This window comes from Rhinolophus hipposideros, assembly GCF_964194185.1.
Source record: "Rhinolophus hipposideros genome assembly, chromosome: 1".
Classification (NCBI taxonomy): Eukaryota; Metazoa; Chordata; class Mammalia; order Chiroptera; family Rhinolophidae; genus Rhinolophus; species Rhinolophus hipposideros.
Genome location: NC_138047.1, coordinates 109,433,460 through 109,446,245, shown reverse-complemented (window position 1 = coordinate 109,446,245; position 12,786 = coordinate 109,433,460). Strand labels below are relative to the sequence as shown.

The following is a 12,786-nucleotide window of genomic DNA, read 5'->3' as shown; positions in this document are numbered from 1 at the left end:
TGCGAACGAGGCCCACGGGGGTGGGCAGGTGCTCTCAGCATCTGAGCTCCCACTTTGGGGACGAGAACACCTGGTCCATTTTGATGGAAGGTGCAGTTTTAGTACACCACACAAAGGAAGTAAAGTCACAAGATTTGTTACTAACAGATCCTCGAAGGGGCGGGGTGGGGGGGTGTTGAGCCAGGGGAAGGACTGACTGCCGTCTGTTCCAGGTGAGCAGAAACGAGAAGCACCTGTGGCTTACAGCTGGTGGGGGTGGAGGTCACTGGCTTTTCTCTGCTCGGCTCTAAGCAGTCACTGTGAAAGGTGCTCTGGGCAGAGTGAAGTGGGGCCTGGGAGCGGAAATCCCGCGTGCAGGTCCTTGTCTGATGTCGACTCTGAACAGCAGGTTCGCCTGTCAAGGTTTGGGCACAACTCAGAGGAGCAATTTTCTCGTCCCACCCCCTCCGGGAACATGCTCCGGTGGCTTTTGATTGGAGTGGAGCTGCTTTTCCAGACCATGTTCTCTGTATTTCAGCCATAGCAGTTCCAGTTCAGCCCCAGTTCTGGAAACAGCTGTGGCCATGCCGGCCCATGCTTTTCTCTGCCCACGTCCTGCCTCACTCCCCAGCACAGGCTGCTAACTGGCAGGACCCCGTGGGCAGCAGAGGGACACCAGAGAAGAGCAGGGCACTGGGACAGGCGTGGGCAGGGACACAGGAGGAGCAGGCGAGCGGTGAGACGGGGCCAGACAGCGAGCGCTTTGAGCCTCAGGCTCCAGAAATCTTTACTTTGCCATCTTGTGACAGTTCCTGACCCGGGAGCAGGTTGGGAAATGGGATCTAGGTAGGAAAGTACGTTTTTATGAGGAGGAGGGGCACAAAGCCAGCAAAACGAGCTTCCCACAGACCAGGAGATAAAACAGTGGGGGCACCACACTTCACATCCACGTTACACCAGGTCAGCAGGACAATACGGGGCGCAGGCTTGTCCTGGGTAAGGAGACACCCGGACTCGCTTTTGTCCCCAGCTTCCGTCAGACCATCATGTTTGTGTTGCTGGCCTAACATTCAGTCAGCTCTTCTGAGACCAGAAGCAGCTGAGAAGGTCATCCAGTGAACCCCTTCACCTGACAGTTGGGGAAACCTGGCCTGACAGTGATGAGGCAGTATCCAGTGCCCTCCACACAGCAGACACGCTGTGCCCAGCCTGGGACATGGTGCCAGAGAACCGTTACTTTGATTAAAGCCTGGAGAAGTTGTTTCTGAGGGGAGGTTCAAGAAACGTCACCACTTGGTAGCCCGAAGCTTGTGACCCTTGGGTCACACATGGTACGTGGGGTGGGGGCGGGGGCGGGAGCAAGTGCGACTTTGGGATGTGTCTGCTCGTCACTCAGCCTCCGCTTGGCCCCTTTGCTGCTCTGTGGAGATTTTGTGATGGTTATAGCACCAGTTTTTGCCTAGTGAGCATTCGGTAGGTTAGCTGATGGGTAGTATCACTCCTTGTTTTGTGAGCTGTATACAGTGCGTCCCTTCAGAGCCAGCTCACGGCAGTGCACTGTGCCAGCTGGGTGTAGCGCTGGAGGGACAGCTCCATGACCTGGTGACTTGAGGGCGAAGACCAGGTGCAATGCAGGCTCAAGTCAGCAGGGGTCTGTGGGCCCACGACTTACATTCTCCTCCGCTCTGCAGTGGTCCTGGCCCGCACTTAGACAGTGAGGGTTTGGGGTTTTTGTTTAATACAGAAAGAAAAAAGAAACACAAATGCTCATGCCACCCCATGATGTAGGAGCACGTGCACGTGGCCAGAAAATGCAACCCAGAAGCCTCCATTGCCACCCTTCCGCTACCGTCCATCTCCCCACGGAGGCCAGTGACAGCACTTGGGTGTCTCCACTCCTGTAGTCACGTCTCCGTGAGCTTCGTAGTGGCAGGGTGACCTCTCCTTTCCTGGGGTTCTGCTTTCTGACTGAGGCAGCCTGTGGGTGCGCTGCGGGTGCACTGCACGCTCTTGTTCTGGGGCGTTTCTGACACCATCCTCCTGCCTTCCCCTTGTTGCAGAGGTGTCGGCACTCGGCTGGCTTCAGCTCCCTCCTCTGTGGGTTCTAGTGATGTGACCACAGGTTGGGGGGATGCTCAGGGAGATGGGACCGTACTGCAAATCAGAGTGAAACATAAATCCTTTGAAAAATAATTTTTAAGGGAAAAAACTAAGTAACTTGAGATACTACACTTCAGATCGTTTAGTCCCTGGTGATTTACCCTCATTGGCAGTTTGTGGAATCCCTGTGCCTTCACAGTGGACTGCAGTATGGTCTCTGCCCTGCGTGGCTGGAGGCGCCGTGGGTGTCCGTCACGCCTTCTACAGGGGAGACAGTAAGGGGAGACAGGTTAAGGTCACACAGCTGATGGGGGCGGAGCCGGGGTTTGAATCCATGTGTGTCTGGCCCCCAAACAGTTCTTTTAATATGGGGACTGTTCGGGTGTCATTTTTCAAAGGATGCTAATGGTAAGAGAATTTGAAGACTCATTCCTGACACTGGGCTGCACATTTCATCACTGAAATGCCTTCGGTGAAGTGAGTAGTATGCTGGAAGGCTCGCTTTACACTGTCATCAGGTGTACCCCTCAGGTCGACTCCTGTCTCCCCACGTGACCACAGCCTTGTGACAACACGGAAGGCCCCTAACTTGATCCACAGGCGTGGTTTTATCTGCCATCTGGCCACTGCTCCCAGCATAGAGATGCCTGTGCTTATTTCTGCTGAGTGCTGAGGGATCGCAGACTTCTGAATAATGGAGCATTTTATTGTTGTTTCTTCCTTTGTAGAGACTTAAAGCCTGAGAATATTCTCCTCGATGATCATGGTAAGTGAGTGAGCTTTTACATTTAAAGCGCTGACTTTGTTTAGACAGACCTGGGTACAGTAAGTTGCTGTGGACTTAGACAGTTAATGCAGAATAGAAACAACAGCAAACAGAGAAACTGGTAGGTGCTCCTTCAGAAGTGTAATGTAGGTCATTGTCATTCCCGGTGTTTAGACGGGAAGCACAGGTGGTCACAATTTCTGGTTAATAGTTGAGTTTTAGAAGCATGTCAAAGGAAAGTCAAAGGAAAAACATTTTCTCTCCCCTCTTTCTTGCTGTGGACCCACATCTCGCTTTATGCCTTAGACGTGTGTTTCCCTGCCCTCGTAAACGTGGGCGCGCCGCTCTTGATGTTGCTGTCCTCTACAGAGCACATGTCATGGGCCGGGAGCTCAGGTGGCCCCGTGGGCTCCTACACTGGCCGTGAGGACCCTGTGCTAGTGAATAGGAGTGGCCCCTTGGGAGCTGGGTGACACCTGCATCAGGGAACGCGAGACTTGTTGCCAGGCCTCTAGCTGGTGTGTTACAAGTACGCGAATGAGTCCTGTTGGGAGGGGACTTTCTTCGGGTGAGTTTTGGGGCTGCCGGGGAAATCTAGTGGAGAGCATGAGACAAGGCCAGCAGGACCCCGACAAGGGAGAGGGCAGGGCTGAGGCCAGAATCCTGAAGGCCGGCCACCGTGTGGTAGTTCCACATCATAGACTCCTTTTGGTTTTCCGCCACGTGCTTCCTGCCCGCTGTCACGTTTACGCGTGAAACAGCCACCTGTGAGGAAGCTCACGGATTCTCATTCTGTGGAAGGTGATACCGAGATTTGGAAGTGTCTTGCCACGGTCATGTGCATGGCTTCTGGCTCCTAGCCTGTGGTTCATTTTTTTCTTCTTCTTTTTACCCCATCCCCTGTGGTTGTTCGTTCTTTGTGCTCTGCTGCTGCCCAGACCAGGGGTTAAAACGGCTTAACAAAGGGAGGACATACTCTGTGGAAATGGGGAGTAATGTCCAACATATCCTGATGATTAGAAAAAAGTAAGGTACAGAACAGTGTATAGTCTGCTACCTTTTGTGTAAAAACAATAGGGGAAATGATGTATATTTGTAGTGGCTTTATCTACATATAAAGGAAGAGTCATAAGAAACTAGTAAGAGTGAAAAGAGCATGGGGGAGCAGACTTCCCTCTGATGCTGATACCTGTTCATGTATTCCTTGTATATTATTTAATTTCTGCAAAAAAACCCAAAGAAACCACAAGTTGGGATCCGGATTGGAAGCGTGTTGAATCTATAGAAAATTAGTGGAGAACTGACATCTTAACAACATCGAATGAGTCAATATATGAACGTGGTGTGTAGTTTTTGTGTATCTGGGCTCCTTAGATTTCTTTCGATATTGCATCACAGTCTTGTTCACTGTAGTACCATTTGAGTGTGCTACTTGTTCAAAAGTGTTTTGTTTGTCCATTTTGTAAGTGGACGTGAGGAAACTCCTTGTAGATATTTGTAGGTCTTTCTTTGCATGGGCCCCTCCTCACCAGAACTTTACCCCATAACTTCGAGCTGACCTATCTTTCCCAGGCTCTAGTCTCTTGTCTTCTTAACATAGCGAGACCGCCTGCTCTGCTTAGGTTCCCCTTCCTGTGCCATGGATGACAGTTGCTCCAGGTACAATGCCAGGATGGGCCAGGAAGACTGCAGGGCCCAGCTCTCAAGAGTCACTGCCTCGGCTGCCGTGGACTCAATGGCAGTGTATTTTGACCATATTTAAATTAGTTGTGGTGGGAGGCCAAGTTTTGTATCAGTTATTTCTTCTTAGTTGGAAGCAGAAGTTCCAGGATATTCTTAATTTTAGTACATTCCAGTGTATAAATTATTTCCCATTTTGTTTAGTGCTTTTTGTGTTTTGCTTAAGAAACCTTTGCCTACTCCCATACTGCAAAATGTTCTGAATTTTCTTTCAAAAACATTGTTGTTTTATCTTTCCCTTTTACTTCTGTAATCCATCTGGAATTGCCTGTTCTCTATGGTGTAAAGTAGAGGTTAAGATACATTTTTTTAAACAGGTAATCAGTTGACCCAGCTCCATTCATTGAAATGATCGTCTATTCCCTGTCTCTTTGGAGTGCCACATTTGTCATAAATCAGGTGTCTTTATATGTGTGGTTCTGTTTCTGGGCTCTATTCTGTTTCTGTCATTATCTTTAGGCTCTTCTTGTTGTGGTCAGTAGCAGCATGGGTCCCCATGACCTTCTCTGTCCTGCCCGGAAGCAGGAGCCCAGCAGCATTCTGGGTATTTACTGTGTTACTGTCCTTTACTCACCATGGACCTGCTCACCTTCCAGTTAAGAATAGAAAAAGAACGACAAAACTTTGCTTTTCTTGATTTCAGGAGACTTTTAATCTTTTCTTCCTGTCTTCCTACCCTTTTAATTTGAAAAAAGTAATCCTAGCTCTACTTTAGTTTCTATGATTTAAAAAATGCAACTGATTTTAGGTTCTAACTGTCATGCAATTAAGACTCCTAATAACTAATTGCCACCAGTAAGCCCTGGTACATACAGCGTCGTGATTCTCTGTGTCAGTCCCTCTTCGTTTTCCTTCTAAATAGCTCGTTAGGTTTGCTTTTGTCTGTAAAGCAGAACTTGACTATTGCAGTGGAATTAGGTAAGGAAAGCTGAATATCACCTATTCCAAGTTGTGAGATGCATGCACCTTTCGACCATCCTCAATGTGGCAACACTCATTTTTACAAACTTATAAATTAAGGGGGACTTGGCTTTTGAAATTCAGCCGGTGGTTGAGGTAACAAAGAAAACTGTATTATGCTTATATTTTCTATAGAAGAGGCCTCAGTTTTATAAAATAGATATATTTTTAAAAAGTGAGATAGTGCGTTTTTGTAAAAACTAGTAGCATTTTATTATTGACAATGATATAAAGGAAATCCCATACTTCATATTCTTCTATTTCTATCTATCTATCTATCTATCTATCTATCTATCTATCTATCTATCTATCATCTATTTATTATCTATCTATCATCTATCTATCTATCCATCCATCCATCCATCCTAAGGAGACTATTTTTTTAACATGAAGACAATACTTTTATTACACCCAAAAATATTTAACGATTCCTTAATATCACCTAGTATCCCATAGGCTTTAAATCTTAATTATCTCATAAATATTTTTGTAGTTGTGTATTTGCTTTTCAGTGAACTCCATATTCCATTTGGTTGATACCTTTCTTGTTGAGTCTTTTTTAACTTTTATAGGTTCCTCTTCCTTGCTTCTTTTTGTTATTTGTTTGTGAAACCAAGTATTACCGGCAGAATTGTGTTCCCCCCAAATTCACATGTTGAAGCCTTAACTCCCTGGCTCCAGAAAGTGACTGTATTTGGAGACTGGGTCTTTAAAGAGATGAATGTGGTGAAACGAGGTCACTGGGTGGGTCCTGTTCCATCTGACTGGTTCCTTGTAAGAGACAAGGACACAGACATACAGAGGGACGACACATGAGAACACAGGGAGAGGCCTGTCACCTGCGGACATGCCAAGGAGAGGCCAACCCTTCCAACACCTTGATCTTGGACTTCCGCCTGTAGATCTGTGAGGAAGTCAATTTCTGTTGTTTGAGTCCCCGCTTTGTGGCACTTTGTGACGGCGGCCCCGGCAGGCTAGTACACAGACATTTGTCCAGTAGAATGTCCAGGTTGCGGACTTGGCTGGATTGAATGTGTTCCTCTTCCGCGCTGCTTTTCCTGGAAGCCAGTAGTTAGGTCCGGAGGCTGGAAGCGGTCCAGGTTTGGTTGTGGGTCGGCAGACTTCGTGCGTTCGTCCCGTTACAGTCCATCAGGAGATATATGATGGCTGAGCGTCTCTCTTTATGGGGTTCAGGTGGATAGTGGTTGTGAATGTCGTCAGCCTGATCTATCCATTATTCAGTTCTCACCACCCTTTCACTTAGTGGCTTAATGGTCAATGTCGAGATACATCGTTTCATCGGGATTGTAAAATGATATGCAAATTCTGTCCTTCATTTTGCACTTATTGTTGGGATTCATTTACGAAAAAGAACTTTGCTTCATCAACATTTGTTTGTTCAGGAAAATCAGGTGAAATACTGGAATACTACTTCCCCTTATTTTCACTTTTCAGAATACCATGTTAGTTCTCTATCATTCTGCAAGATGACCAATGAGGTTTTGTTTTTCTCTGTCTTGGTACCATTTTGAACTCATGGACTGTAACACGTTGGTATGTTTCAATGCATTGGAGTCATTATTCTTTTTGAAGTTGAGCTTGGCCCGTCTTTGGCCCATGGGTGTCTGGTCTTCTCTGATAAATCCCTTGTTTTTGGCCGTGATAATGTTCTAGGACCAACTTGCACATATGCTGATTATAACCTGGGATCCGTTTCTGCAAAGGGCCCTGGGCTTCTGAGTGCCAAGTGGCATTGTGAGACCGCAGTGTGGGCACCGAGGTACCTGTGGCTGCCCTGTTGGTGGTTCTTCCTGGGCCTTTCAGTGAACAGGGAAAACATTTGTCTTGTTTTTTCTTTCTTTTTTAGAAAGAAAATATTCATCATAGATTCATATCAATAGTTCCAATTCTCATTTAACTTCTCCATTTCACATTTGTGTGTTTTTGTCCTTATGCTGAAAATGCAGAGGGTGCCAAAAAGTGCATACACATTTTAAGAAAGGAAAAAACTGTATTGAATAAATTACACTGATGGTAACTACTTTGAGCACCTCTTGTAATTGCAAAAGTCAAACGTGACTTGTGTTCCTCTTTTGTTATCGGTATATATTGAGTATTACAATTTTAATACATTTTTTTCCTTTCTTAAAAAGTCTGTACATTGTTTTGTCACCTTCTGTATTAGTTCCTAATGACAGTAACATAATCACAGCATTTTTCTCCACACTCGCCAACTAAGTGGAGATCTGCTGGGTTCCGTAGTCCCGCTGCCTGCAGACGTACCGGCCGCTCTGGGAGGGAGCTGTGCCGGCCTCTGCGTCAGTCAGTGTGGCCATGCATGGCCTTGTGACATGTCATTTCCCTCTTTCCTAGTGCATGCTGGGATAGAGTCACAGAAGAGGGGGCGCTGGGCTGCAGGGTACACAGTCACGCGCACTTTGCCAGCTTGCTGTCACGGGTCTGTGCTGCTCTGTGTCCCCACCCCCAGTGCATGAGTGGCCCGCTTCCCCACAGCCCCATCGACACTGTGTTTTCAGACGCAGAGTGTTTGTCAGCAGTTCTACTGCTCATTTTGTAGTTTCAAAAAATCTCTTTTTAAAAAGAAGTCAGGGATACTTAAAATTTCACAGCAATCATGTACTTAAACACAAAATACATAAAAGCTGTGTGACAGGAGGAAACCGAGATGTGGTCGGTATGGTAGAGCTGGAACTGAAACCCAGGCCGCGCGGCTGCAGAACCTGCTCCAACCCTGCCGCCCTCCTGCCTCCCGGGGGGGTGTGCCCCGGGCACAACGTGATTCATGCTGCGGTGCAGCCCGAGCCAGAGGTCCGTTTTCCTGTCTCAGGTGGTGGTGTAGACTGAGTCAAGCCAGTGCAGTGCCTTGGAACGCATGGTCCATGTTTTCAGTGTTCAGCAGATATTTACTGGTTGAGTCACTTACTTCTTCAGCAAATATTTATTGAGTACCTACTGTATGCCAGGTACTATATTAAAAGCTGGGGATACAGTGGTAAATAAATTGAACAGGATGTCTGTCCCAGGGCTGGTTTATCTTTCTAGATTCCCAAAAGAATGTTTTCTATAATTTGTTGTTTTCATAAGGAATTTAAAAACTGTTTAAGTCTTCTTATATAAAGGCATGAACACATAATATAGTTTTTTAAGTGAAGTTTCTTAATTTTATTTATTTCCCTGACTTTGTTAACATTTATTCTTTAGAGAAAAACTCCGTATTATTTGTCTGTTGTTGTCCCCGCATATAAGCCAACTGGTATTCTGACAGAAAGTGTTTATTTGCTATTTTGTGGTTGACGTAGTATTTATTATAATTTTATTTATGCATCTGGTAGTTATATGGAAATGAAATTATAAGCTCAGTGCTTGTATCTTACCACCTGGTTTTCTGTGGTTAAAGGGCTTCCCGACCAGTAGCCAGGCACCAGTCTTATTTCCTGCCGTTAGTGGAACTGAATGCAGTGGATAATATTTCACTAAGTGTGGAAAAGTTAAGCGTATTTTAGATTTCAGTGTTTTCGAGTGTAGATTGCTGAAATTACCATCCATGTTTCTTTGATGTTTTTCCCCACTTTGTATTGTTGTTCAAGTGTCGGCACGCCCCCCTGTGATTTGTGTAATGTATTTGAACACACGCAGGACACATCCGGATTTCAGATCTTGGTTTAGCCATGGAGATCCCAGAAGGAGGGGTGATTCGAGGAAGAGTTGGAACAGTCGGCTACATGGGTAGGTAAAAGACCCCTTCAGCGATCCTTGCGCTCTCTGTCTGGATGCCTGAGTCCTCAGAACACAGGAATTCAAATGTGAATGCACTGGAGGTCAGTTACATCCGGCCGCACAGGCGGTGTTTGAAGCCTGGACCCAGCCTACCTTGCAGCCTCCGAGGGGTCCTCCGTCCGCCCTCCTCTCCTAGATGGCAGGGGGGCCCGTAGAGGCCATGAGGCTCCGTGAAGGCAGGTCAGGACAGGGCAGCAGGCCTCTCTGCCACTGCCACCCGATGCCCACTGGCCCCACAGACCGCTCGTAAAATAGTGTTCCTGGTTATTCTGAAGCCTCGGTGAACAGGATGTCTGGCCTTAGGTTGACTCGAGAGGAATGAGCTCGCAGTTCCCAGCCCAGCAGTGCCAGCCTTACCCAGGGTGACGTCTGACATGAGGGAGGGACCCTGATGGCCTCTGCAGAGTCCCGCAGTAACGCCCACTGCTTCTGCTGTCACCTGCTGCTGGGACTAGGTGACCAAAGCCTGTGGGGCGCCTGTGGGCATGGCCCTGTGTGTTTGGAGGGAGCGCCCTGTCGGGAGGTGGGCTGTTCCCCAGCGCACCTTTCCCACGGTACAACGCGGTGATTCATTTCACGTTCTGTGAATAGTACCCAGTTTCTAATGTCAGCTTTATTGAAATATAATTCACATACCATAAAACCCACCGCTCTGAAGTGTACATACAGTTCAGGGAATCTCGCGATTTCCCGAGTTGTGCACCTGCCGCCACTGTCTGCTTCCAGAACATTTTCATCAGCCCAACAAAACCCCCACCCATCAACAGTCACCCGTTCCTCACCTGCCACCCCCGCCCTGCACCCTCCGATCTGTTTCCTGTGCCCGTGGACTCGTACATTCTGCCTGTTTCATAGAAATAGAACCATACACTGTTCAGCCCTTTGTGTCCAGCTGCTCTCGCTTCACGTGTTTTTAAGGTTCATCCGTGTTGTCATAAACATTAAATTTTTACTGTTATTTGGAATTGATTACAAGAAACTTTAAAACCCCAATTTAGTTTTAATTTCCTGTTTGTTATGTAGCTCCTGAAGTGATCAATAATGAAAACTACACATTTAGCCCTGACTGGTGGGGACTCGGCTGTCTGATATATGAAATGATTCAGGGACATTCTCCATTCAGAAAAGTCAGAGAGAAAATCAGACGGGAGCAGGTGGAGCAGCGAGTGAAGGAGGACACCGAGGAGTACTCCGAGAAGTTTTCGGAGGACACCGAGTCCATCTGTAGGATGGTGGGTGCACCCCGCAGCTTGGGGATTAGCTGTCACTCCTGCTGTTGCTTGGGAAATGCTACTGGCCGCTGTGCCCGGCTGGCGTGGGAGAGGCCCCCAGAGATCACGTCTGGATGCTTCCTGATGCCAGTGGGCTTTCTCTCAAACCACAAGGGACAGAAGGGACAGTCCCAGATGGAATTGCTTTCCGATCAGGCAGAGCAGAGCTCGTGCTTGGCTTTCTCACAGGGTGCTGCTGAGGTGGGAGAAGTGCGAAGGCCAAGGGCACTGGTCTCTTTTCAGAACACAGCAGAGCCTTGTGTCACTGACCAATTTCCGAATCTCCAACGGATTTTGAAACAGTGACACTTCTCTCTCTGCCCATGTTTCTTTTCCCTTTAGCTGGCTGCCAGGGCCTGTCCTCGTAATAGACACCCTGACTCGACCTGCCGTCTCTTTCTTTGATGTGTCACAGCAGGGAGACAAGGCCCCAAGGCTCAGTCAGATTTGCCTGCATGTGCCTTCGGGGCTGGACTGGTGCCCCGAAGGCCGCCCAGACACTTAAGTGAATGAAAGAAGCCTTCTGTCACTTATCGGAAGCCAGTACTTACGATTTTCTGGGCACGTTTTTTCATATATTTTTGTCGTAAGGATTTATGAGTGTCTCCCATGGGACAGGCACTGTCATAGGCACTGGGGACCCAGCAGTGAGTAAAACACACTAGAACCCTGTCCCCAGCGCTCGTTCTGCAGGGTGGTGGGAATGGACAGGAAACAGGAAGATGTGTGGACTGTGAGACAGGCTGGGAGTGGGGGAGGGCGGTGTGCCCCTGACCTTAGGAAGCTCTCCCTCCCCGCAGGGTTCGGAGGGAGTGGCATGCTGGGAAGGGGCTGCGTCTCCTCCTTGTTGAAGCGTCACGTGTTCTAAGTCCACACAATGTGAGGTGTGAGGTTTGATTGGTGCTTGGAAATCTGAGCGACTGTTAGATGGAGGTGCTCTCGGCCACCCCTTATTTTTTGGTTAGTACTGGGGAGAGTTGCTAAGTTTCTTTTCTGTCCTGGGAGCGTTCTGACTCCATCTTTGCTTCTTCACAGCTTCTCACCAAGAACCCCAAGCAGCGTCTCGGCTGCCAGGGTGATGGGGCTGCTGGGGTGAAGCGACATCCTGTGTTCAAAGACATTAACTTCAGGAGGCTGGAGGCGAACATGCTAGAGCCCCCGTTCTGTCCTGATGTGAGTGCTGTGCGGCCGGCGGGGCGGGGGGGCCAGGACTTCCGGGGCTGGGGCCAGGGGGCCGGGACCTCAGCCTCCAGACACAGGCACATAGCCGCCCGGCACAGCCCGGGGCGGCTCCTGCCATGCTGCTGCCTCCTCTAGCCCTGGCCGTTCACAAGCCTGCGCTCCGGACTTCCCAGTAGCGCTCTGGCTTCCCGCCTAGTGTTTGCTGTGGGCTGACCTTGCTGGTGCTGCTGAGCCCGTGTCACTGGCCCCCTCAGCAGCCTCAGCCCCCATCTCCTTGGGGAGCCCTGTGAGCTGTCCCTGTGACCAGTGTCCCTTTCTGATGTCAGTACTGGCACGCTCCCTTCTTCAGTCTGGAATGCACTTCCCCACTGTGTGTCACAGGTCCTGGCTCCACACTGAGGACTCTGAGCAGTCACTTGAGCCTGCTCATGAGTGTGCTATGGGGTGCAAAGGGGTGTTTGGCCTGCAGCCCGGCACGTGTCAGTGCCTGGTGGGACACCGGCCGATAGTCCTGTTGGTGAAAGCATAAACGGATGAAAACAACAGACTAGCCTTAACCGTCTGCTACAGGTGTACTATAGAGCTGGGACGATGAGATGATTCTGCCGCGTGGCACGGTAGGAAGATGGGCAATTACAATCTTTGCAGTTACATGAGTCAGGGCGTAGGTTTATTTTACATCCACGAATCTTGCAGTAGTAACTTTTTCCTTTGAATTGTGCACGTTACCCGTTTATTGCATGTCTGCGACCTGCTGCGACACAGCTGTGGGTACTGGGGCCACAGAGAAGAGTGAAGCAAGGTCTACTGCGATGCAGCTCGCTCCAGGCTCCACAGATAGGCAGTGAACGCATTTCAGGCCAGGACGGTCCAGGCAGGGCCTTTAGTGAACCTTCGGTCTCAGAGTCTTCTTTCCACCAGGCTCTGGGGGCTGCTTGGGTCAGGGGCAGGGAAGGCGGGCCCGAGACAGTCTTCTCTGAGGACGGAGAG

The 12,786-nt window shown here is 48.7% G+C and overlaps 1 protein-coding gene across 7 annotated transcripts in view; it reads left to right on the top strand.

The window, feature by feature from the left end:
- Window positions 1–12,786, top strand: part of GRK4 (G protein-coupled receptor kinase 4) — a 58,904-nt gene that overhangs the window by 43,044 nt on the left and 3,074 nt on the right. For all 7 annotated transcript variants that reach the window (XM_081071798.1, XM_081071796.1, XM_081071795.1 and 4 more), the window contains 4 exons: window positions 2,808–2,845; window positions 9,203–9,292; window positions 10,367–10,575; window positions 11,650–11,787. In XM_081071798.1, the coding sequence (XP_080927924.1) occupies window positions 2,808–2,845; window positions 9,203–9,292; window positions 10,367–10,575; window positions 11,650–11,787 (475 nt within the window). The remainder of the gene's footprint in view (window positions 1–2,807; window positions 2,846–9,202; window positions 9,293–10,366; window positions 10,576–11,649; window positions 11,788–12,786) is intronic.